The 25744-nt window shown below is 51.0% G+C and overlaps 7 protein-coding genes across 7 annotated transcripts; 4 read left to right on the forward strand and 3 right to left on the reverse strand.

Annotated features, from left to right (window-relative positions):
* Positions 1 to 907: 907 nt before the first annotated feature.
* Positions 908 to 1939, reverse strand: BO79DRAFT_223979 (uncharacterized protein; the record flags this gene model as incomplete). Its single annotated transcript, XM_025683637.1, has 6 exons — positions 908 to 961; positions 1068 to 1133; positions 1178 to 1245; positions 1495 to 1651; positions 1701 to 1807; positions 1888 to 1939. The coding sequence occupies 6 exons, from the start codon at positions 1937 to 1939 to the stop codon at positions 908 to 910; spliced, it is 504 nt and encodes a 167-aa protein (XP_025544342.1).
* Positions 1940 to 4410: 2471 nt separating this feature from the next.
* On the forward strand, positions 4411 to 6510 carry BO79DRAFT_234513 (uncharacterized protein; the record flags this gene model as incomplete). Its single annotated transcript, XM_025684379.1, has 11 exons — positions 4411 to 4627; positions 4716 to 4829; positions 5049 to 5150; positions 5230 to 5281; positions 5439 to 5545; positions 5612 to 5616; positions 5700 to 5767; positions 5946 to 5988; positions 6056 to 6088; positions 6121 to 6217; positions 6389 to 6510. The coding sequence occupies exons 1-11, from the start codon at positions 4597 to 4599 to the stop codon at positions 6508 to 6510; spliced, it is 774 nt and encodes a 257-aa protein (XP_025544343.1). The 5' UTR covers positions 4411 to 4596.
* A 2189-nt stretch (positions 6511 to 8699) lies between these two features.
* BO79DRAFT_24637 (homeobox domain-containing protein) lies at positions 8700 to 11188 on the forward strand. Its single transcript, XM_025685560.1, has 2 exons — positions 8700 to 9331; positions 9388 to 11188. The coding sequence occupies exons 1-2, from the start codon at positions 9002 to 9004 to the stop codon at positions 11173 to 11175; spliced, it is 2118 nt and encodes a 705-aa protein (XP_025544344.1). The 5' UTR covers positions 8700 to 9001; the 3' UTR covers positions 11176 to 11188.
* Positions 11189 to 11888: 700 nt separating this feature from the next.
* BO79DRAFT_186006 (phosphoglycerate mutase family protein) lies at positions 11889 to 13225 on the forward strand. The gene is made up of 3 exons (XM_025680442.1): positions 11889 to 12052; positions 12128 to 12340; positions 12422 to 13225. The coding sequence occupies exons 1-3, from the start codon at positions 11918 to 11920 to the stop codon at positions 13142 to 13144; spliced, it is 1071 nt and encodes a 356-aa protein (XP_025544345.1). The 5' UTR covers positions 11889 to 11917; the 3' UTR covers positions 13145 to 13225.
* Positions 13226 to 13885: 660 nt separating this feature from the next.
* Positions 13886 to 16372, reverse strand: BO79DRAFT_24646 (putative nuclear localization protein). Its single transcript, XM_025685568.1, has 2 exons — positions 16202 to 16372; positions 13886 to 15991 (listed from the first exon to the last, which is right to left on the reverse strand). Exons 1-2 carry the CDS (start codon positions 16203 to 16205, stop codon positions 14073 to 14075), a joined length of 1923 nt encoding a protein of 640 aa, XP_025544346.1. The 5' UTR covers positions 16206 to 16372; the 3' UTR covers positions 13886 to 14072.
* A 3307-nt stretch (positions 16373 to 19679) lies between these two features.
* Positions 19680 to 21551, forward strand: BO79DRAFT_223985 (uncharacterized protein; the record flags this gene model as incomplete). Its single annotated transcript, XM_025683638.1, has 10 exons — positions 19680 to 19697; positions 19730 to 20036; positions 20107 to 20173; positions 20315 to 20426; positions 20519 to 20655; positions 20717 to 20836; positions 20952 to 20953; positions 21014 to 21114; positions 21242 to 21293; positions 21406 to 21551. The coding sequence occupies 10 exons, from the start codon at positions 19680 to 19682 to the stop codon at positions 21549 to 21551; spliced, it is 1062 nt and encodes a 353-aa protein (XP_025544347.1).
* A 1767-nt stretch (positions 21552 to 23318) lies between these two features.
* On the reverse strand, positions 23319 to 23765 carry BO79DRAFT_206484 (uncharacterized protein). The gene has a single exon (XM_025681980.1). The coding sequence runs from the start codon at positions 23695 to 23697 to the stop codon at positions 23431 to 23433; it is 267 nt and encodes an 88-aa protein (XP_025544348.1). The 5' UTR covers positions 23698 to 23765; the 3' UTR covers positions 23319 to 23430.
* Between the last annotated feature and the right edge of the window lie 1979 nt (positions 23766 to 25744).

Raw genomic sequence — 25744 nt, forward strand, 5'->3', positions numbered from 1 at the left:
ACTAAGTGACTAGATGTGAATAGGTATATGTGTTTCCTCTACGGGTCAGGATATGTAAGTGAGTCGTATGATGACAGCGAAAGCTGTATGTCTCACACCGGAAATCTTAAAGTGTATTCCGTGCCGTGTTGACTGCTTGCTTGCCTGTATGTGATGTGATGGACTATCTTCTTACTCACCAGACCCTTACCTTAGCTTAGCTCGAGATAGAGTATACAGTAGAGCTTGTCGTCTGTCTTGTGGAACATGGAGCTTAGTGCTGCTGCTGCTGCTGCTGCTTGTCTGCAGGTTAGTACATAGCACATAGCGTAGCGCCAATGTCCCCCCATTCCCCAAAGAGAGGAAATATAAGTTGATCATGTACTCCGTGAGTAAGCAGGATGCTCTCCGTGCGTCTGTCTAACTCCCAAGGAGACATGACAGACTAGTGTCGGGTCGTAAGTAGTTTCGTACAGTAGACAGGTTAGTAAGTAGTAAGTGCTGGGGGAAGAAGCTGTACCTACAGTAAGCACAGTGCAGGCAAGCAGACAGACCCTCCGAAAAGTAAAAGAGGGAAGCTCCATGCTAGATAGTTAGCTAGCGGTGAAGCAGCAGCAGATCATTGAGTCCGCTTTGCTTTTTGGTAGGTAGGTACTAAGCAAGACTAGGTAGACTAATCAAGGACCCGAAAGTAGGAAGTGGCAAGAGAGCTTGCTTCAGCTCAGCTCAGATCAGCTCCGATGGAGAAACAATCCGGGGAGGACTCCGTATGGAGCACCCCAGCCAGCCTTTTTTTCGACGGGCGAATAATAGACTGGTTGACTACTGTAAGTACGCAACTATACCAAGTATACTGTATGTATGCATGTCGGTGACAACAGCCCTAGGAACAGACAAGACCGTCAGTGCATTTCCACACCGGCGAAAGTCAACTTAGCTCAAGACCGCTTCTCTGGTACTCGCTCGCCCTGTCGTGACAGATCTCATCCGCTGAGGCATTTTCGGAAAGCCGAGCGCAATATATCAGAAGATTAAGTTAAACGGCTGCGCGCGGTGGGTTGCTGGTCACCGACCTGGATTGCTCTCACCGACAAGTTTCGAGTGTTTCTTTCCTCCCGAACCGATTGGGGTTGCTGGAAGTAGGTCTGTCTCTTCTCGCTTTCTTTTTCTTATTTTATTTTTTTTCTTTCTTTTTTACTTCCGGGATTCTGGGTCCCGTCGCGCGGGACGGAGGAATAGGTAAGTAGGCAGACAAGCCAGTAGTACCTGAGTAGGTAACGCGAAGTGGCCATAGCAGAGCTGGGACTTATTGCATAGTGGCTGCTGCAATGGTTATACTTAGGAACCTCCCGAACATTACGACTGCACCCAAGTCTTCTGGGAATACGTAGGTGGCCGAAACACACGGTCCAAAAGATGATCTGAGAGAGAAATGTGTGTGAGAGGATGAGACGTGGCGAAACAACACGAAACAAACGGATTGTGCCAAAAGGATGGAATCCCCTATGTGCATACATCCTGTACAGTAGTAGGGGCCACCCAGCGGCGGCTGCCCGTTCGGAGGACACGAGCCAGCAGCACAATTGCAGATTCCAGGGGGAAGGGAACGAAAAAGAAAACTTGCAATAGTGGCGGGAATCGGTTGCACATCGCAGACCCGAAAAAGGATCGCCTCGTTGAGAGAAGGGGGCGATCAGATTCTGGAAAAGAGATGGGTCGACTTGTTGACGGCGAACTTCGATCGGCGCGATCCCTGCTGCTTCGGCGCCGGAGATCGAGTTGAGCTCGTCCATGGCCCAGCGAGGTGCATCTGGCCCATCCCCCCTCCCTCAAGCTGCGTCTGACGCCCTATGCAAGGGATGATGTAGGCCTGCCGGGAGTGTGCTGTGATGGAGGAGGTGGAGTCACATCTTTCCTTCTTTTCTTCTTTCTTTTTTACGCTTTTCCCCCTTCTTGCCATTTTGGTTGGAAAGAGGAGTCTTTGGTTTGCGGTGGTTATGGGCATTACACTGTATCACTAGTCAATGAGAAGCAGAGTGATTATCAGACGGCGAGAGAAGGGAAGTGGATCGGCCAGTCAACTGAAGCCCACTCGTGACGAGAATCATTCACCGTTGCTGCAGCTCAGGCAACAACGATGTGATCTCTGGTACAGCAACCCAACTCGTCACACTCCGTCAGCCCTGGTTCAAACCTGGGAACCTGGAACACGATGACGGGGTCGTCAGGGAAGTTAGCCGCCCTGAGCGTTGAGCACGGTGGCACAATCACGGAGTTAAACAAGATTAGGATAGAGAATAGGCAGGCAGATCGAAGTGCCGTGTGGCGGCTTCGCTGAGAGCCTATCGATCGAAGAGGCTATTGTTATGCCATGACAAATCGCGGTGAAGCATTTTGGGTTCCGTCCATCCAAAGGCAGTCATCTTGAGTCAAGTCTGCAAGTCTCTGGTGCTGACAGTCACGCTATTCGGAGAACGCCTAAAGACAGGCCGGTGATACTCACTAGCAGGAAGATCGTCTAGGGCCTGAGGCCCTCACTAGTCCGGTGATCTACATGTGGCTGACGCTCGGAAACGCACCGCCACAGATTCAGCTCTGTGGCGTTGAGTGTCGCAGCTGAACGTCGCGTTCAACACGGCGTGGCCGGAGTAAGCTAGTTAGTGATGAGGCAGAAGGCACTACTACGGAGGGGGAAAAGGAAAGCCATGGCAATCGACGCCCAGATAGGCCCACATATCCACATATGCATGGCCATGCTGGGTTCCAATCGCACTAAATTCGAGCCAGTGCATGGGAAGTTGGAGTGGGCAATACAATCTCATCCCCCTCCCTCCCCTGTTAGTAATGATACGATCATGGCGGGTGGTGATTGTCACACTAGACAGTATCCCGGCCAGATGTGACAAGCGGAGGGTAGCTGCCACGGAATGATCAGACCCAGGGGGATGGGCAGATGGAGTTCGGATGGTATGTAAGCAGGGAAGTTTTTCCTTACGGACAGGCGACCGGCCGTCAATAGGGGAGGATCCCCCAGTGCCAAGTCAACCTTATACCCAGACAGGGGATCCCATGCTATTGAGGATCGGGGCCCCGGTCCAGCAACTCGGCTCCCACTGGCCAGCCTGATCAGCATCTAAGTATACTTCAGGTTAGGATATTCAGTGAGGCTTCCAGTTTCAGGGGAGGATTGGGGGTCGGGGGGGTCATCACTGACTTCCATTTTCAGAGTGTACCATCTCATCCACCCACCCATCCACCCATCCTCCACTCAGGTATCACAGACCATCACTCCCATGCACCGAGGATCATCGGGGATTTTTCTTGCTTTTTCTCCCTCTTCTTTTCCTTTCGCTCGCTTCCTTCCCATGTATTTGCTTGTTTTTCCCTTCCAGGGTCCAATATTTGAGACCTCTATCATTCGGGCGACAACGGCCCTCTGTGAGATCCCATCAGCCTATGAGGATCGCGGTGGAAGCGATCCGTGCGGGTGGTGGTGGGAGTGGTGGTGGATCCTCACAGGGAGCCAGCTCAGACTAGGCAGAATAGTCAGATCCTCATTCTTGTTCTGAGAAGAGATCCATGTTGCACGCCCAGGACTGTTCTCAAGCTCTGAGACGTGAGTCCACGCCGGGATACGCCTGTGCTGATTGGTCTGAGCTTGTTTGAGGGGTTGTCAGGTTACGCGACATGAACCCATCTGTTGCAGGGCCATTGCTGTTGGGTGGACAGCTTGTGGCAAGGTGTTCCCAGTACGATGTGCTTAAGCTGTTTTTAAGGTGCTGCATACATACACGTGAACCCGAGAGACCCGGTGCGTTTTCGTGGTTGGTTGGAGAGGGAATCCCGGTTACCCTGGCACCTGGATGGAGTACTTGCCCTTCAATTATGGTGAACTCCATATTTCGTAGTTCAGCATTGACGGCCCAGTATAATTACTCCGTGTGCGGAGTGTGTCGAGATAGTTAGTAGTTAGTAGTATGTACTTTAGCACCGCTCGAAACTCGGTATGGGAAATACCCCATTGTTTTGGCCCCTCTCCCGCGCCCCCCCCCTATCTATCTGGTTCCACTTGGGCCTCAGATAACTACTAAGTACTTACTCCTCCCACTATCAACTACTTCGTATCATTCCCCACGGGTTGTAGTCAGATGATACTTCTCTGGAACGCAGTGTGTGTCGTAGTCAGGCTATGGGCCCCGCCAGACTGGAGCCCTCTTCTTGGGGACATCCCTGGCCAGCATCATCGTCCGACTGTGGACGGACTGGGGCCAGGTGCATGGCGGTCGCGAGAACGAAGGAAATAGGCTCACAGACGAACCAAAAGATTATACCCATGCATGCGTGCATGCATATGTATTTCGGCTCAACAGTTCTCGTTGCCCATCGAGACCTGTGGGAAGCGCATATGATAGCGTCAGACCAGATCCCCCCCTAACATGACATTAATGACCCCCGGTCCTTCTGCTGCTGCATGAGAGCAGATTGCAGATCACTGCTGCGTCATCTCGTGACTTGGGGGGCGAGCGAGTGAGCGAGTGAGCCTGTGTCTGTGACCACAATCATGATTAGCGTCGATTATGGCCTGGTTTGACAGAAGCCAGAAATTCAAACGGACGAATGGCGGATTTCGCAGAAAGTTCTCACGCGTGTAGGGCGCTCAGAGTGGGGAGAAAGAGAGGGGGGAAGGAAGGGAGTCCTATCATCGGATCCCGAGAGCATTGGAAGAAAAAGGAAAGGTGAGAGATGCTCGACAATCGACAGATCCCTGAGGCGGATCGACGAGGATCTGTCGACTATTGGTTTTGGTGGGTCTTTGGCTGAGCTGCTGCCACGCTTTTGCAGCCGGCGCGGTCTGTTCTCTCATTCTCCCTCTCTCTCTCTCTTCACGTCCTTCCCGATGGCTCTTTCTTTTTTTGTGTTTCCTTCGCTTTTTAATTTATTAATTTACTTAATATTCACTGAAGGAAAAGAATTATCAGAGAAAGAAAAATATTTACCTATTGGCGAATAGCAAGTCCGTGAGTTCCAAGGACCTTGCGGGAAAAGCATGACAGGCATTTTTTGCAGAGATCCGTGCCAATTGAGTTACTGGGACGGTGTCCATTCATACGGGAAATACAAGGCCAATGCATCTGGTACGTCCGGTATGGGGGCTATTATGGGGGAAGAAGGTGTGGGAAAGGCGAAGTCAAGGCATAAATCGACTGAGTGAGTTACTGACTTTACTGACTTTCTTTCGGCTGGCCGGAGCTCCTTCCCCGCTTCACCTCTCTTTGTTCTGGCACACCCTAAGGAGAGCAAAGTACCAATTGTGAATGGTCGAATGCGTCGATTGCCATGGCAGTCTGTGGGGGGTGGATAAGAGGGTCTCTCAGTCTCAGGACTCAGGAGGGAGTACTTTGATCACGTCATGGCCTCATGAACCCCAGTTCTGTCTGATGTGCCATGCTACTCCGTAGATTGATGAACTGCGTGGTTTATCCTATCCCCTTATCTCACTGGGCGGGCCACTGGAGCATCACGAAGCCGTCCCGTGGGAGTGGTGAAGAGTCGTTGGAACCGTCGGGTAAGAAGAACGGACTATCAATCGGAAGCCGGGGATCTTCGGACCGCTGGCGCTAACCGGATCCAGAATATGTACGGTGAATCTTAATCCGTTGGTCGGCGTCCACAACTCCGAATGGCCATTGGATGCTTTCTCTCTCTCTCTCCCCATCCAGCACCCCGTGATCGCAGACTGGCCCAGTAGGATGTGGCCATGCGATCCCCCGGCCTGCCACCAGAAGGCGTGAGACATGGATAGGCCAAGTGGGCGGTGGGCTCAGCGATCCATCTCATGGCTCACTTTCTCACGCCGCCTTTCAAACGAACTTGCCCCACTGATGGCGTGGTCCCCGACCGCCGTGATCGGGGAGTCAAAAGGTCATGGGTGAAGAAGGAGAGATTCTAGCGCAAGCTTTCCTCAGTCGGGAAAGACGTGATGTTGCAGAGCTTAGATACTCCGTCCGCGTGGGAGAACCCGCTCTCTTGGGGCCCCCTCCACCCCCAAGGAAAAATAAATAAAATATAATGAAAGAGATGTGAACAACAATCTACTATTGCCGACGGCGTGTCTTGGTGGCCACGCTCGGGGCCATTGAGTTGCCCGGATCTGCCCAGAAGGAACCTTCCCCCTGGGAAGAGCTAAAATCGGCTTTGGATGCTTTGGTGGCGCTAATGCAGGAACTGACGAAAGTCCGTAGGAGCAGGGACCGGGTTCAACTCAACTCGCAGCTAATTCCCAGCTTTGTTCGGAATCATGGTTCATAGGGAGAAAGTATGTGAGACTGTCAACCAAGTTGTCACTGGAGCTTAATTGCTGCCGTTTAAGCCATTGCCGGGGTTCAGGTTTGGTTTGTGTGGGAAATAGCAAGCGCTGGCATTTGGGATGAACGACGAGGGCTTTGTGCGGATGAGAGGGGGGTGGCTTATCCACTTCAACCAATGGGAGGCCACGCATCTCTAGTCTTTACTCTGCTACTAGACTACTAAGTACTTACTCCTCAGTCTGACTCTCACTTACTAAGAATTGTGGTCCCTCAGGGCACCCTTGGTACATACGGTGGACCAAAACTTTGATAATGATTGCCGAGCATGATTAAGGAGTATACATCCCTCCTGAGGGAAAGTAAATAAAATTATGATTTTGCAGGTCAAAGCTGCAGGAAGAGAGGAAAAGAAAAGATGACCATCACATTAGAACTGTGAAGAGAAAAGCAGAAGAACAAAATTGGAAAACCTAAATAAATTAAATCGAAAAAAAAATGGGGTAAATCGAGGTGACGAAATTGTTTCCACCATTTAGCAGCAGACGAACGAAAAAAGCGAACTTTTGGATTTTACTGTACAGCAGTACCACCGTGACGGGTCTGACGATAATAAGGGAAAAAAGCAACTGAGCTCACTCTGAGGTACAGCATGCGTTGCGGACCCGTCGGACCTACATATGATCCTATGGAGTACATACAGGCATAGGCATGTTCTTTTCACAGTGACGCCAGAGGAGAAGAAACAGTCACCGCCGCCACCGTACTACTTTTTTTTTTTTTTTTTTTTTTTTTTTTTTTTTTTTTTCCATTTTATTTTTTGAAGTAAGCGCGCGCGCCTCTTAGTTACACTCTCCCCTCATTGCTTGTGGAAGGCGGCGGGACTGAGAAGATCCTGGCTCTGTTTCCAGTTGGTACGATTAAGATAAGGTGTGGCATATATCAAGTAGCTAAAACTTCGTATAATCCTTTGAAACATCAATGACATCTATCTACTACCCCCTCTCCGTCTTGTTCCAAGACCACTAGCCACACAGTATTTCAGTTTGTGGTTTTTTTTAGGTGAGGACGATAGTTAGTTAGCTTCCCAAGATAGTAGTACGTACTCAAGAGTCCGCCGAGAGTGTGAGAGCCCAGGCCGCCACCCCCTAGAACCGCTCGGGCGGAAGCACCAGGAAACCCACTCCGTCGGCCAATATTTTTGGGTGGTCGATGCCTTGGGTGTTTAATACCGTACCTGGTAACGGTTTGGTTCCCCGAGACGGGTCTAGTACTGAATTGGTAGGTAGCTACTAGTTTGGGTAGTATGTTTTCTGCTGCGAGCTTTTCTCAAGTGACGAAGGGAAATAGAGTGTGAATTTGCAGAGAGGGGTTTTTGCAGGGGAAAGAGGAGAAAGCGGAAGAGATAAAATAATGAAAAAGAAAATAAAATAAACTGAGTGACAAGCAGAAAGTGACAGTCTAGAGGAACAACCCGAAATAGCCAATCCGAGATGTGCTGTAGCCGACAAGCCAGAAGGGAGGGTTGTGTGTGAGTGTTCACACGAAAGCCCGAAGCGCTGCGGGACACGGGGAGTTCGCCCAAACTGACGGTACGGAGCAAATACAGCCCTGATACCAAAGCTGTCCAGGCCAAATCCTCCTCCAGCCAGTTCCGGGCGGCGATCACCAATCAGCGCGGCCCCCTCCACACCTTCTTGCCGGGCAGGCTGCCGCCGCCAATCTCTCCCCATCCAGCGTTAGCCAATAGGCGAGCTGCCAGCACCACCCACTCCCTCCCCCCGAAATCCAGTCCCTCCAAACCCTCTCCTGCTGCTGCTGTTGCTGTTGCTGCTGCTGCTCTTTCTTTTCTCCAGTTAGTGTTAGTTTACTCTTTTCTGACGGACTGACTGTCAATCCTTTCTGGGTCCTCTCGTTTTTTTGTTTTTTTTCCCTTTTTTCCCTTTTTTCCCTTTTGTCCTTTTTCCTTTTCTTTCTCATTCACTCACTCACACTCCCGACACACTCTCTGCCTACTCTCTTTACAGTCTTTCTCTCACTCAATTCTCTCCTTCACCTCCTACTCTCCTTTTCCATTTTGGTCACTCCCTCTACTATTTCCCTTTTGAATTAATATTTTTATTATTCTGAATTTCTTAATTCTTATTTTATTTTTATTTTCTTGCTTTTTCCCTGTCAGCTTAGTCCAACTCATTCCTTCTTTTTCCCTTTCTGTGCTGTCCTATTCGGCCTTGTCTTCATCGGACTTATACCTTCCTTGATCCTGCTCTTCGTTCCCCTCCTCTCTCTCTTTTTAATTACTCTCTATATCTCTCTGTCTCTGGATTCAACCTCTCATACTCTCTCATTACTACATCGGATTTCCTTTATAACTCCACTTGGCTGCAAGTATATACACCCTAGACAGCTTGCCCGCCTACTTCAGTCCCGTCATTCCCTACTACCCGCCGCCGCCCTCCTCCCTTTCCTCTCCCTCCTGCTTCAAGTCCTTATCTTCCCGCCTTCCCCCTCCTCCTGGCTTGTTTGAGTCCAGCTATATTCTCTCTGTGATTCAATCGTTCAATGGTATAGAGTTGCCTCGTCACAGCTGCGGCTTGTTGGCAGCAACTGGTCCTGTACCTTGAATACCTTATATTCGCCTCACCTCAACACCTCCGACAATTCCTACACTCTTCCTCCTATCTCTATATATACTCTGATTCTCCGATTCGCACAACATGAATTATCTCCACCACCCCTACGCATTCACCGGCCATGCCGCCGTCCCCATGGAGCAGCCGGTTGCCTTCGACCCAACGATGGCCCACCCGTCCATGATGCATCCAATGGATGGCTACCTCTACCCTCACCCGCCTTTTGACATGGTCGACTTCTACCACCAACCAATCATGGACTACGAAGAATATGCAGAGAACCTCTCTCGCCCAAGGTTGACGAAGGAACAAGTTGAGACCTTGGAGGCCCAATTTCAGGCGCACCCCAAACCCAGCAGCAACGTCAAGCGTCAATTGGCGGCTCAAACCAATCTGAGCCTGCCACGAGTTGCTGTAAGTTATCCATTGGCTCACAGAATACTCGATACATTCACTAACCGTATATGCAGAATTGGTTCCAGAATCGCCGAGCAAAGGCTAAGCAACAAAAGAGACAAGAAGAGTTCGAGAAGATGCAAAAGGCCAAGGCCGAGGCCGAAGAAGCCGCTCGCGGCAAGTCGGAGTCCACGGAGAGCTCAGACTCGAAGGAGGACACCAAAGACTCGAAGGATGAGACCGATAAAGATACCCCCAAACAATCAGTGGAGAACACTGCCGAGCGGACAAAAACGCCGGCTGCTTCGTCCTCGCGGCCTAAGCACCAGAAGACCAGAAGCGAGTCGGCACGGGAGGCTACCTTTGCTTCCCTGCAACGGGCGTTGAATGCTGCTGTTGCTGCCCGTGACCGGTATGGCCAGGACGGCGAAAACAGCCAATCCCCCAGCATGGATGGGTCAGTGTCGCCGACCACAACCTTCTCCAACAACCGCTGCGGCAGCCACGATAGCAGCAGACATGGACAGGGTGACCTCAGCTCTTCTTTCTCACAGAACGCCATCTCGTGGACGTCGCAAAGTTCTCAGGGTGCTCTTGGGTATGTGACGTCGGGGGAGTCGCTGACGATGCCCGGCATGGACGGCACTCAACATGACGCCGGCCATGACTCGATGCAAAACGTCCAGTTCCACCCCTCCCAGAATGAAGACTGGTCCCACCAGCTTCAGACGTCAAAGTCTCTTTCTGGCTACCGTTCGGCTAGCGATGCTGAAGTTTCCTACAACGGTGTGCAATACCCTATGCAACATGACATGTCGGTGCCTAGGCGAGGCTCTTCTGACGAGCTGGCCGACACATTGGAAGGTATTGGCATCAACACGCACCCCAGCTCGCAGCTTGTGAATGAAGGCGACCGTTCATCCTGGAAGGAACCCAGCAAGGAACTTGACCTTGCAGCCCGGAGAAAGCGCCCGAGGCCTGCTGCCATTGGCACCTCGAGGTCGTCCTCGATGTTGACGGGATCGTCCACCATGTCACCCTCGACGAGGCTCCCGAGCTACGGCAACAGCCATGGCGTGAGGCAATCCAAGTCTGCACAGGGTCTAAACACCCGATATGCGGGTGTCCGGAAGGCATCTGCAGCTCAGCGTTCCCCCCTTAACCTGTCTACTTTCGCCGAGGCTGGGGCTCTGGGCTCCAAGGCTGACATGTCGTCCATGCTACAACCTGCGGTTACGACAGGGGGTTTGGCGCCACCAACACCCTTGACACCGGAAGATCTGCACCATCTGCTCCCAACCACTCCCAGCGACGGTGGCTACTGCCTGTCGGCGCAACCGACTAGCCAATTGTTCCCTACCACACAGCCGATGCAGATCAACATTGCATCACCTCCCGCGACACCGTTGGCCGTGGATGTGCTCTCTTCCTACCCGTACCAAGGTGTTGCCCCTCCGATGTCAGCCCCTGCCCATTACACGTCATTCGCCGATTACGCCTCCTGCGAGGCTCCCCTGACGGGCAGAAGCTGGACTGATGCCACGTCAATGCCGTCGCCTGAAGCATCCTTTCAGAGCCCCTGCCAACTTCCGCAGGCGGACCTGACAACGATGTCATATGAGCAGGCGATGGAACAGGGGCCCGACCATGTACCTGTGACAGGGTCTCCCTCCCTCGTGTATCACACGAGTGACGTCGATATGCCGACGTCGGCTGCATTCTGTGGGGATTCGAAGCAAACGGAGTTCCACATCTACGAGTTCCCGGAGCAGCAGGAAGCTCACCGATTTGTTGCACAGCAGCTTCCGTCGCAGAAGCCCAAGGCCTATACGTTCAACAATCAAACGCCGAACGACTTTTGAGCGCCACACGGCACCATCCAACCCATCTACTTTGTGCACGTACCATTCCTTTCGCCAGTCAAAATTTCTCGGTGGCCTGTAATATAATACCTTTCTCGATGCCCGGCTTCTCGACCGTGGTCTAACCAGAGTGGATCTCTGCTCTTCTTGGCATTCAGTGTTGCTTCTGTTGGGACTCCCATATATATCCCAGGGCTTGTGTTGTTTTTATGCATTCGTGTTGGTGTCTCTCTTTTGGCGTCTACCCCGGTCTGCGATCTGGTTCCTCAGGGTTGGGGATTGAACATGTTTGAATATTATTTTGGATATATAGCATGTGGGCTTTGGGAAGCGGCTGCTTTTTCTTTCATTCTTGGACTTACTGGAGGCCTGTTTGGGTCACGTATCTACTGCCATACCACCACTACTACATACTGTAATACAACTAATAAGGACGGGCGATGACTGCAAAGCATTGCCGTCTGGCTTCATTGGAATTTTTCTACCTTTCTACCTTTCTTGACTCAATTAATTTATAAATGTCTTGGCTTGCTTCCAAGCCGGTTAGCTGTCCGACCACCCAGCACGTGCGGCACTGGTAGGTGTTTAGCCGTCTGCCAACCATGCCCCATGTCCATCGGCAACAATTATGCAGACATGTCGACACTCCACCTTGTGCTATATAACAGCCTTCAGCCAGATGCTTTGCTACCCGCACCTGAAATTACATAGTAGTCCTCTACAGTGACTGATTCCTCTCACAATGAAATTCTCCAGCATAGCACCCCTCGCCATAGCTCTCACAGCCACCGCGCAAGCCTCCTACATCAACTACACCACCGTGACCGGCTACTTCCTCCAAGACGAGGCCTCCACCGACGCATCCACATTCGACTATGTACCACCCACCCCATTCCCCTCCCACTAATCCTCCCTCCCCTCCAACCCACCGATATGCTAATGATATGACCAGACAACCACCAACTTCGGCCTCATCAACCGCACCTACCCCTCCGACAACACCCACAATGACAAACAAACCCAATGGGAACGCTTCCACCACCACATCACCACCCTAAACCACCACTCCCCACCAACCATCTCCTACAAAGTCCTCTTCCTCGGCCGCCACGGCGAAGGATACCACAACGCCGCAGAATCCTACTACGGCACGCCCGCTTGGAATGTATGTATACTATCCCCTCATCCCCTCATCATCCTTCCCCTCCCCGCACCCATCACTAACCCCCCAACCCAACCCCACCAGTGCTACTGGTCCTTATTAGAAGGCAACTCCACAACAACCTGGTCCGACGCAGACCTCACCCCCTCCGGAATCCAACAAGCCCAAATCGCCCACTCCTTCTGGTCACACCAGATAGCATCACAGAGGATCCACACACCAGATACCTACTTCGTCAGCCCGCTCCTCCGCGCCCTGCACACAGCAAATATCACTTTCTCTAATCTGCCTCTACAATCACCATTCACTCCAGTAATAAAAGAATTCTTCCGCGAGAGCGTCACCCTACATACGTGCGATCATCGACACAACGCCACGTACATCCATTCCCTCTTTCCCGAGTGGACGTTCGAGAAGGGATTCAGTGAGGAGGATGGGATGTGGGATGGGGTGAGGGCGGAGACCAATGGGGCGCAGGATGTGAGGAGTAAGGTTGCGCTTGATGAGGTGTTTGCAGGGGATGATGGGGTGGGGATGTTTGTGAGTGTGACGAGTCATTCCGGGGAGATTGCGAGTTTGTTGAGGGTGATGGGGCATAGGGAGTTTGGGCTTAGGACGGGAGCTGTTTTGCCGGTTTTGGTGAGGGGGGAGATTGTCGGGGATGCGTTGGAGCCGACGGTTACGGGGACGAGGTGGGAGACGAGTGCGCATTGTACGGCGCCGCCGGTTACCTCTGTTAGTTCGGGGTGTGTGTGTGCTTCTTCGGCGGTGCCGGTGACGACGCCGTTGGTTACTCTTGCTGGTTAGTATGACTGGTAAGAGTGAGGGTGGTATAGGGAGGTGGTAGTTAGTATATTGGATACTGTATATAGCCAGTCACTCATTGCTAGGATTGGAATGGTCCGTATCTTACGGACCTTAGGTGCATATAGCATAGCCATAGCTGATAATGATAAAGTAGTAGTGCAACCTACAGCTCCTACAGCCATCTACAAGGAACAAGGTGGTTGTCGAGGGTTTGTCAAATTATAGCCCCCTAGTGTGCAACCGTGTTGGATCTGCATAAGCATAAAGACAGCATCGAGAGTATCACGATAGCAGCAACTGGACAAGAGGGGTGTGGTTCCATGTGTAAGTAATGAAGAAAATGTAAAGCCAGGAGTAATAGTGATGGGTACCCAAAATGTAACAGCAGTGGGGTGTCGCAGAAAGTGGGGAAGTGCAGATAGAAAGATTCCCGATGCTAAGAAAGTAAAAGACACGGAAGAATGATAACTGTAACATGAACTGTTGTAATACGCCGACCAACAGAACGACACATTCACCGCCATACCATCTGACCGTCCCTCTATCATGGACATATGAAAAATGCACAACACTCATAACTGCACATCGAACAACATTCTTCAGGCCTCCCGACAAAACAACAAGTCAAGGGCGGATAAATCAACAAGACACATAACTGACCGGGTATAACAGAGGGTATAAGAAGAAAACGCGTGCAGATTATCATTAGCCATCATCCTTGAGACAAGGATAATATACAGCATCAATGAAAAGGGTATGACGGGAAGATGCGAGTAACCGATCTCAAAGCAAGTGGACAAGACCCACAGTATAAAAAAGATGAAATGAAGATAACAAGTCAAACGGGCATCTCTTTTCATAGATCAACATCACCAGATCACCGCAACGCCGAATCGCATGTGCCGGCCATCGCCATCTCATTTTGCTTCTAATAACCGGACCATCCCAGAGGAGTCCCGGACTGACCGGGTTGCGGGTGACCGGGCTGCATGGGGCCAGCCGGAGGCCATCCCGGCATAGCACCGCCAGCGCTCATTCCCATGGCCAAACCAGGCTGCTGGGGAGTGCCCGCCATGAACTGCTGACCTCCAGGACCCTGCGTCGAAGGATACATGCCTCTGGCGGCAGTCACTGCTGGATACGGAGCAGCCGTGACACCAGGGAAACCCATAGATGCCATGGGCTGTTGTTGAGGCGCCTGCTGAGGATGCATGGGAAAGTTCTGAGGCATCGGCGGCGCCGAAGGTCGGGGTTGATTCCGAGGAGACTGCGAATGCTGCTGCTGCTGCGGCATGGAGTGTGCGAGCGGCGACGGTGACTGCTGCGTATGCATTTGCGACGGAAACTGGGGCATGCCGACGCCCTGAGGACCAGCGGCAGAGAGTGGAGAAGGTTGCGGCTGGGGTGGTGGTTGTCCCCACATCTGTTGCGCTTGAGAAGGATATCCGTAAGGTCCAGGCGGCTGAGGCGTCCCGGTAGCCATGGCAGGATTAGACCTTTGGTGCATCAATTCGGGCCGAACGGGGGGAACGCCCCGAACAGGGGATTGTGCGACAGGTGGCTGCTGATGAGCCGCAGGCTGCTGGAAACCTGACTGGCCAGGCATGATCGGTGCCTGATGGGAAAGCATGGGCTGCTGCGACTGAGCCGCATTCATCATTCCCGTGGACGCCATCTGTGGCGACTGCAAGGGCTGTGACACGGACGGTGTCGAATCCAGTTGACCAGGCTGGGACTGCGCCGCAGAAACAGGCACCTCCCGTTGCTTGGCGTAAAAGTCGTCCAAGCCCTTCTGGCGATAACTCCGTTGTGACGTTAGGATTTTGTTAAATTCGGCCGTGTGTGAAGCCTGGTTGAGGATTTCAGCGGCCGAGCTGGGTTGAATGCGATCCTGGAAAGGCTGGCCCGTCAATTCCTGACGCGGGCGAGGCATACTGTTATACTCCCGCAGCCGGGGATCATCGGTGGTGGTGGCCATGTGGATCATAGGGAGTGGCGGCGCAAGAGAAACCGAGGACGGCGGACCTAGAGGCAGGCTACCTGGCACAGATTCCAGCGCATTGCTGTAGATGACATCGCCATGAGTGAGGGTGGGTAGAAAGTTGGCTGCGCCCGCAGCTTCTGCTGCCGCCGCATCCCGGGCTTTCGCGCCGCCGGGTCGTTTCTCACCGGCCAAATCATCCTCCGTAAATCCTTGTTTCCGTGCTTTGCTCTCCCAGTAGTCGTCGCGGACGCGCCGCCCATTGACAATCACGCGGCTGCCGAACTGACGGAACATCGACTTGGCCGTCACGATAGCAATCTGGCGCGAACGATACGAGTAGGGTAGGATATCCTGCTGGATGAGATCATCCTTCTCGATCTGGCTGGCGATGATCTTGTGCAGCGAACGGTTCTTGTTGAACAAGAGATACGAGTCGCGATAACCCAGCACCCTTGCGCATTCAGTCGCAAGCATGAAAAGCTTATTCCCACGCAGAGGAACGCGGAACGTGCGACACTTGTACTCTCGGCCTCCTTGAGGGTAGCCCATGGCATCCACCTTCTTTTCACCTGCCTCGTCGAATTCCTTGGGAATGTATTCGTCGCCTTCTTCGTTCAGCTGGTCGGTCGTATGATCCCGGACGGTAGGTAGGGCCTTGACGAGCGTAGACTTGGTAGGCGTAGTCTTGTCCGGCGGAGACGCTTGTGGCGGCGATACATTGACGGCAGCTTGCGCCGGCAGAGGCTGAGTCTGCAACCGGGGTGTCTGAAGGTGAACATTGGAGGGAGTCTGATCGCTAGGGGTTGTCGCAGACGGACGCGGAGTCTTGGGAGGACGGCCTCGTTTCCGACGGCCCTGTTCATCTATTGTTTTGACCGAAGTGGTCCACGCGTCAGCCATCTTGATCGCCAGGCGACGTTATACATGCACGTGGACGGAAGGGTAGGAAAAAGCAAAAGCGCGACATTCAGATAGCAACAACAACAACAACGCGCGAGGGGGAACGCGAATGCCAAGAAACTCCCATGCTTCCGGAATTCCACGAAGCGAATCGTGAGAGGACTCCGACGCACACATACCGTCGTCATGGTCTCCATCCGCGCGTGCATTCCCGCGCTGGTCTGGGGTCCGACTTCGCTTCACACCACGAGGAGCTATACTCGTTGGGGTCGCAATGCCACCATATGTTGTTGGGGTTGGAAGCACTACGGCGACTAGTAGAAAGCCGTCAGTTTGGAGGCTGTCACGATGGACAAGCAAGAGTGATAGAGAAGTATTTTTGAGCCTCCATGAGCGGCGACAGACACGTCCACCGTCAAAAGCGCGGCAGCGAATAGGAACATTGATGTGGGAAAGGGAAAGTAAAAAGAAATGACAGGAACGAAACAAGGGGGAGGGGGAGGTGTAGTGGAATGAAAGTGAACACAAAGACAAGCGAGCGGGAACACAAGCAGGCAAACAGACAAAAACCTGAAGGAAGAAGAAAGCATCAGTCACATACCATTATTCAGGGCAGCGGGATTGATCGTCCCCGACCCATCAACAAGCTCCCCTCCGATGCCATTCATCGGAGCGGGAACAGAGGATTGAGGAGTGCTGTACATGGCGGGCCAAGGAAGGACGGGAAAGAGGGTGGCGTGGTGTGGTGGGTGGTGATGGTGGAGGGCACCGTCGCAAGGTTGCGGGCGCGTTAGAGACACGCGAAGAAGATCAGGATGCCAAACCGGGAGGGGGGAAGAAGATGGCGACCTGGTTGGCTACTGCGATGAAGGAGGGCGAAGCTGCGACGATGCAAGTGATCCTCGGACAGATAAAAAGCGGACGGACCACGGCTCGCATGCAGTGGGAATTTGACTGGTAGGTGGCAGGAAGCGGATCAGCGGAAAGGTTTGAGCAAATCGGTGCTTTGCAGACTGGGGTGGTGATGGTTTGGGGGGAAGCGAAGTTCAGATCATGAAGGCGGTGAAGGGGGATAGTAAAATGAATGAGAATGACAAGCAGGCAGGCAGGCAGACGACAGACAGGCAGCGCACGGTCGGGAAAAAAGAAAAAAAAAAAACAAATTTAGATAAAGCCAGAGCAGAGAAGTGATAGAAGTGATAGAAGGGAACAGCAATAACCGTCACAAAGTAGAACAAGGTACAAGACAATAAGCTGCAGAGAAAGCACAGTATGGTGTATGGTGGATTGGTATGGGGGAGAGTGAATATGTGGCTGGTGAGGGAAGGGAAAGCTAGTATTGCCAGGACCACCGACGGCGCCACATGAGGCTGTGAACTCCTTCCTCTTCTCAGGTCCCCTCCACGATCGATCGGGTATCCCAAGGTTTCCCTGTCTGCAGAAAAGCAGCGTCACCCACTAAGAAGAACTAGCAGCGGGCGGTTACTATGCCGGAGACAGGGAGATGGGCAGTGGATGATTCACAGCGTGCCGCCGATGGAACCGATCAGTGGGGACCGTTGACGGGGGGAGTTAAGCTATGTGTGACCGGCCGCCTGTGAGTCTGTGGTGTGTGCGTGGGTAATGAAGTGTGTGTGGTATGTGAGTAGTATGTGAGTGTAAGTTGGAGAGGGGGTGGGTTGTGCGTGCGTGCGTGTGCCAGACCCGGTCGCAGTTGGCGATTGGGTTAGAACCACGACGGGCAGGACAGGGCAGAGCAGTGGGGTGGGGAAGAAAGTTGGAGACTCGACTGGGAAGGGGGAAATGGAGGGGGAAGGGAGGGAGGGGGGAGAGGCGCACCAGGAAAATTAGAAGCAGTGACAAGAGATGGAGAGAATGGATAGGATGGGATGATTGATGATTGATGATTGATGATGATGAAAGGAAAAGTGAAAGAAGGATTTAGTTCGAGAAGGGGAGGGGGTGGAGAGTGGTAGGAGTGGGTGTAGGAAAGGGAAAGGTGGGTGGAGGAGGGAGGATTTGGTGAAAGGAACGGGAGACTTGGATTCGAAGAGAAGAAACACAAGAACAAGAAAAGCGAAGGGAAAGGGAGGGGGGGGGGAACAGCGCCAGGCAATAATCCCGGAGTGGAAACACCGGGTGATAGGAAATCCAAAACTGGGGAGGGGAAATGAAGGCGGGAGGCGGCGCCACCACCCTTTTGATTGGCTGCTGCTGCTCGGGTCACGATATGTTCCCAGTCCAAATCGGGGATCGTCGCCGCAACACCACCGAAACACAACAGATAGTTGCAGATTCACGGTGGATGAAGAAAAGACCACAATAAATTGCAGCAACAACAAATAAGAAACCAAAGACAAAGATATCAACGGAAAGAGAAAAAAAAAATAGTAGTAGATAAAGAAGCGCAAAACCCCAGAGATCTAATCACTTACAGGATTCTTCACGAACCTTCGACACAGCAGCAACGACGATCAATACACCGTCGTCCTCAGACCGACTCACTCACTGACCTCCCGAGTCCAGGCTCGATCTCGTTAGCTGATCCCAGATACTACTACTTCTGCTGCTGCTTTGCGATGCGGCCGGCATGTGGATAGTGGATGGCCGGGTAGCGCGGACGCACGTCCGGAGGACCAAGCAACTTAGTCGGAAGATAGTCCAGGCGACACTGGACTGGACCCCTGCACGTCTGGCGCCCCGATCCTCCGATTTGGTGGCAGCTCGGCAGCTGCAGTGTTGCTGAAATTTAAAAATAAGAAAAGGCAACAAAAAACAAGAAAGTCCAAGAAAAAGAGCCTTCAGACTCGCGGAAAATACTCGCAACGAAGACGAATCGGAGTGGACTGAGAAGCGGCCCGCGTACGCAACTGCAGCAAAAGAGAAGGCAGAGTGCTGCTACTGCTGCTGCTGCTCCTGATAACGGGGACTGTGTACACAGTAAAACAGATCGCGATCGATTGCGCGGTTAAGCCTGGGATGATGGAATCCCGACCGGGGAATGTCCTATCACAGCTTCAGGTAATATGTTCCTCCAATGAGACAATGTTTGTCTGTGGAAACAATCACCGGCAAAAGTGAAACGGCAGGGGAATGTTACGGAGCGCCCTGCGTAGAGTGAGGAATTCCTGGTATTAGTCCGGCTCAGGCAGCCTAAAATCCCACCCAAAAAAGCAATATATCTCAACCACAATAATCTCAATCAACAATCAACAAATAATTGTCTCGCTGGCCGGAACTGAGAACCAGAGCGGGGCAATCCTTGGATCGAGAGCCGGAGACAGCCGCCGCTGGGGCCGAGAGCAAAAAGCGATAGTAAAGTAAATACGGAAAAAGGTGGTCAGCCTCGGTGATAGGGTTCCGCAACCCGAATGGAACCTCTCTGTAATCTGTATGTCCGCCTGGTTCGATCTAAATTCTTCTGGACTGGACTGGACTGGACCGGCGTGTGCACACTGCACAAGCAGCAGACCACACACGAGGCGCGATAGCAAGGGCAGCGCTGAATTGAATTAACTATCAAGCTGCTTTCCGGGGATCGCGGGAAGTGGTTGGCCCTGGTTTGATTGGCCGGACTTTAAAGAAACTGGAATAAAAGCACATGAAAATTACCCGAATAGGCTGGTCTCCCTAGTGGGTTGTCGGGAGTAGATGCGCAGCGGATACGCGGTGCCAAACCTGGCAACGAGAGAGACAGACAGACAGAACTGAAGAAGGCTGCGCGGCGTGGACGAATCATCCAGCACACCGGGCCAACTGCTATCGTCAGGGCTGCCAATCGTCAGCGACAGCGCCGGAGGGTGAAGGATATCAGTCCTGCTCTTTGGTCAGTTCCAGGCCAACTAGTACTAGCTTTTTCGACTGCTGCACGTTTTGTTCCGAGGTTAGACGGGAGTTCAAGCCTTTGTCTGGCTGTCTGCAAGAAGACCAACCCCGTCGACTACCACGCAACTCCTTTGGACTTACTAAAAAGACAACTGGATCGCCCGGAAGATCCCCTCCCCGGTCGTAGAAGGCAGAACCCTGCGGGGGACACCTATCTAATCCTTGAGTGGCTTGATGGATGAGGATGATGGAGGGGGCCGAAATTCGGAGGGAATGACTCGTCAGATGGAGGGGGGTGCGAGCGTGCTTGAGCGCGCGAGGTGAAGAAGCGGGCAGGAGAGGGGCAGAAGAAAAGAGAGAAGAGCAGCAAAAGGAATCTGTTGTGTATATGTATATACCTACTTGGGGTTGGTACTTACTAGGCTTTCTGGATGAGGGATGAGGAAGATCCACCGGGTCAGACAGTCATTCACTCACGTCTCTCTCTCTCCCAGATCTGCCCTGAATTACATACAGACAACGTTGGAGCCGGAGTGCCGATGGACGGATGGATTTCCTGCAGCATACACAGTGGTATCTATCTAGTATCTAGACCTTCTCCCCAGGCTGATGAGATCTCTTCTCAAGACTAATCCGGCATCTCTACGATACTGACTCGAAGGGAGAGAAACAGGCAGAGTTTCCTGATTGGGACAGGGTCTCTGATGGCATCTGGCGCCATTCCCGTTCAGGACCAATCACCAGACAGGCGCTTCTCCTCGCTTTTGATTGCCTCGAGCCAAAGTCTGTCCGGTCCCGTCAGGTATTGTCACTGCCTGGTATCTGGCCCGGTGACGAATCATCTCATGCTCATGGCTGTTGAGGTACCTTCGAATGACTCCCCCAGATGAATGGAGACTTGGTCATATTCCTGTGGCGATCAAACTGTGGAATATCTCATTCCTACAGAGAAACATTGATGGTGTTTTCCCTCCCAGATACCAGTGAGTGTTGATGCATACTCCCGTCTGCACGAAGTAAGCGCAAAGCCTCCCCGGATGAAACCCCCAACGAGGCAGCCATTGAACTCCCAACCGCAAAACAAAAAAACAGCCTCAGAGGTAGGGGAGTCCCTGTCTGCAATCACTGTTATATTTAGGCTTTGTGCAACCGGACGAAAGCTTTTTTCACTGGAAAGCTTCAGGTTGAGTTCGTCTGTCTTGGGAACGACTGGCCAGAGAGCTCGAGCACATCCAGCGCCAGTAAGCAAGCAGTGGAGATAGTAGTAGCCCTGTTGCTGTTGTGTCCAGGAACTCCTGCGTGATCATCAGCAGAACGAGGCAACAAACTGGTATACTTTTTTGTTTATCTTTTTTGACTCATTCGGTAGGGTTACGCCAGTCATGCAGAATGCAATCGGAACAATCCCAGGCCGGAGTCCAGTCATCTCCGACCACAACGGTTACATTTGATAATGCCCATTGAACGAGGGCTTGTAGCCGACCATGGATCGACTCCAGGAATTCAGTCCTTCCCGTGCTGAGACTGCTGAGACTGAACGGTCATTGCTCAGGAACTGTCATCATTCCTGTGGCTTTCCAGTGTTTGATCCTTGGGACTTCAGCGCCAAAGGGGGCACGAGGCACGGAGAGTGGTGGAGGGGAAAAGCAGAGGGCAGATGACCCAGTCGGACTGGAAGGTCACGAGCGCGGGCGCTAGGGTCGATCAGGGACCGTGCGTCATGCCGACCGTAACTTTACCGTTCAGTCAGTCACTTTGGTATCTTCTCTTGCCTTCCGGGGCCAACCTTCATCCATACTTACTCTAGGGCCAGATGCATCATATTCAATAGAATGGCAACATACTCACTTACTATCAGTAGAGATAGACTGATTTGATGCATGCAACATACAAAGCACATATCAACAAAGTTTGAGACTAACCAAAACATCTCCATCTCCATCTCCATCCCCACTCCTACCGAGGCCCTCTCTCACTCGCTCACAAATCAATTCCTTCAAAGTGGCAAAAAGTACATACTCTATCCCCTGTAACCAGCAAGTATATCAGCAAGTAGATAATCTAGAAAAAACACTGACTGACTCGACTCAGAGCAACCCAACCACCACAAACCCCAGATCTCCTACCCATGACCAACACATCGGGAACCATGCATAGCCGTCCAGTCCAAACCTCAATCCTCACGAACGACCATCTTATAAGTATTATCTGCAGCCAGCATCTGTTATCATCAAGCTGCTGCTGCTGCTGCTGCTGCTACTATAACCCGCCCCGCTAGTATCTGCCATAGAAAATCGACCAACATAAACGGGTCGGCTCAATTCAAGCTTTCCCGTTTGCATGCAGCGTCACCTTCATCTCGCTTCGCACCAACAAGGACCGGAGACATGTAGGGGAATCAACGTACACTAGCAGTTGAGTAGTAACGTTCGAATCAAATCAAGAATGGACAGACCAGGCTGCATCACGCCAAGCCCGGCCAAGTCCCTCCAGACAAGGAATCGGCCTGCTGCATGTCATCAGCAGGACACTTTGCCATAGCTCCACTTGCAGATGCTAGGCTGAGTAAAAGATAGTGGTAACTATACCTGATGGTATATTCTGTATGTATTAGCTGCGACAGTAGATAGCGATATTATCGGGACCATGATTATCTAGCCTAATAATCTATTCAAAATGTACTATGATCACTGACTGAATAGCATGTAGTGTATACTAATCAACAAACCGGCTGACTTTAATCCGGTTACACACATGCTCATCCTATCCTAACACAGAATATACCCTCTATCTATTACTAGTACCACACAATGCATATCATTACACAATGTCCTCCACAATGCAGCACAGCATAGCCCCCGTTCTTTATACCTCAGTCACTAGACAAGATAACCCAACTCTCAGCTAAGAACATAGACAGATGTCATATACTGAACTTAATGACAGATTTAATCTGAATCTTCAAGCTCATATATACTACCATAGAGTCAATATCCTACACCGAGTCAGATATAGCAGAAAAAAAACATAGCAAGGACAACTAGTACTAGTAATGAAGAGTAATAGCTTTGAATGGTAGTAGGCACTATTAAGCACTGAAGTCCGGTGGCATGGTCGGTCAGGGTGGTGTAGTGACACATCCTGGTTGACACAGAAGAAAAATCATATAAAAGTAGGTGAAGCCCCATTCATGTCTATAATGAAAGTATAGTAAATACAAATCCGGAGGCAAACAAAAATCTAGACCATATTAGAGAAACGGTGATAACACTAGACAGAAACCAGAAAAATCACAGAATACGGTTCTTATTTGTGATAAATATTAAGTTTCTGCGGATTTTGGAGGAAATCTCTTCTTCCATATCGTGTTTTTTTATCTATAAGTGCAGTGACGCTACAAGCTGGAATGCGACTTTTAAGTGTAGAACTATATAGTAAAATACTACCTATAACCTAGTCATTAACCTCTGCATAACTAGTAACTAGGTAGTAGCCACCTAACAATACTATTGTAGTCTTGACTGGAGCACAATACAACCATTGATCAATCATTCAAACAGACATTAAATCCGTATATCTAGTCGTAATAACGTCTCAACCAAGATGATTTCGATTCCACCTCGCTGTGTGAAGAAGGGGAGGAAGATTCAACGGTAATGCGGATGCTCCCGGTTAGAGAGGTGGATCTCTCGTAGCGGTCGAGATGATTTTCAATGTTACCATTATGATGTTGGGCCATCAGGTCAGGTGGAGGTGGAGATGGGGATGGAGAGGGATAGAAAATAATGGTGGGTTCTTGTCGGATTTGTGGTGATGAGAAAGGTGATGCCCGTGATGGGGACATTTTATACATCGTTTGGGCTATAGTCAATATAAGTGGTTTCTGTAGGTGCCACCGTGTGTGGCATGTTGTATGATACTAATGAAAGGTATATGATAATGAGTGTAAAGGGATGCTAGAGATATGTATAATGATGGAGTACTCTGTGGCAACTAGTAGGTAATGTTCAACTTACGTTGACTGAGATTGTGGTTAGGTTTAAGAGGTAGTTTGATAGGGAGAACCAAGGGTAGGAAGGGACTGTTTGCCACTCTACTAGTAATAATCGTTCAAAGCAACATTATTACCTAGCGTGCGAACTTGTGATATGTAGTAGATATGTAGTTAAGGGTCTATTTGGATATCTTGCTATTTACTTATATAGTTATTGATCTATCGAGGTAGTATGTATTATCCTGTGCATAGTGGTATCCTATCATATTGGTAGCTAGATATAAAGGAACTGCCCCCAAGTCAGTGGGTTCTAGGTTGAAAGTCCTCAATAAGACTGACACTCTCAACTGCGTTTGCTAAACATGTTATCTTTGAAGGCGTATCGTGTGGTGCTGATTTATGAGACGCTCTCAAGTGTCAGAAGCTGCTATAGCTCGAGCTATACGAAGTGATTCAGGCAATGGGCGGGGTTAGAGAGGCAATTATCTACTAATTGTGAAGGGCCTAGTTTCTGTGCTTTTTACGAATGCACAGTAAGTACAAGGTCATCAGAAATATCATGCTGATTGACCTTCTACTGAGGTTAGTCTATAGTCGGTCGTTGTAGCAAAGTAAGTACCGTTGTATCTTAGAATTTATGGTGTGGAAGTAATGAGGTGAATATCAATGACCATGGTCGTACATATGACTTCCAGTAACATATATAGTGTGCAATTAAGGTGGCTAAGAAAAATAGGGTTAAGTGAAATCAACACGTACTGGTGGCTATAACTCTCCACGCTGTGGCAGAAACTCGTCATATGCATATATGCGCAGAAGAGCAGTTGCCTACAGGTTAGTCCGCATGTGTGGTTGTCGTGTAATAGCTGCTTCAGTACACCTACACCGGGCCATTGACATAACGTTGTTTTTTCCCTCTGCTGGGCAATTTTCAGAGACTCGGGACAGTTGTCACATCTTGATGATAGGGCACGAAGGAATGCAGGGATGAAATGCCATCTTTGTCCGCGGGAGTGTCCGATGACCTGAGGTATGTGCATTCTCAACCTACTCGGCATACCAGACTCTATGAAACTGGAACAGCTAGCGAAAGAAAGTATACCTGTGAGGACAGCAATCCATCGCAAGTCACGGTAAGTTCTCGGGCGTGGCTGAGCGAGAGAATTTGACTGATTGGCCAAGCTCGTGGTTCAATCATGCCATATGGCGTGATGTCAGAATGGATGACAATGACAGTATTGCACTGCAATTTACCCGGCGTCCAAAGCGAAGGTAGCTCGTATCTCCGTACCTCTGACCTAAACGGTCACATACAGACAGGCCGCCCGTCCTAATTGTACGTCCAACTAGGAAACGCATCTAATCATGTTAGCCAGGCTGTTGAAGGCGAGGACGCCACGTAATGTCGCTGTTGTTCGCAGACCGCGCACACCGACAAGGGTGAATTTCTCCGCGCATGCTGACACGTACACCTTTTAAACCAAGACTGACGTTCCAATGAGAACACTTTTTATCGTGCCATTCGAAGGGTAGTCTTATCAGCGCCAGGAAAACCATCTGGTGTTTAATTGAACCAATTTGCTGAGGGTGCCACCTTATGGCACCTTGACGACATGAGCGTAGATTGACTGATATTATGCCCTGCACTAAGCATGGACTCGCGATGCCTGCCCTGTTAGCTACATTTTCCACCAATTCACCAGCTCAAGTAGGCCAAGATCTAGGTGCTGATGTTGCATATCAGACAGGCAGTATTGGGTCTGAAATTATGACAGCATAGCACGAGCATTGCTGATATCCCTGAACACCGCGCCCAACCAGCACTTTAGCTCTGCATTCATCGACTGGTCTGCAGCAACTGAAGTCATGAGTCAATATGGAACCACTGAACGGTACG

The sequence above is a fragment of the Aspergillus costaricaensis genome (assembly GCF_003184835.1).
Source record: "Aspergillus costaricaensis CBS 115574 unplaced genomic scaffold BO79scaffold_2, whole genome shotgun sequence".
NCBI lineage: Eukaryota > Fungi > Ascomycota > Eurotiomycetes > Eurotiales > Aspergillaceae > Aspergillus > Aspergillus costaricensis.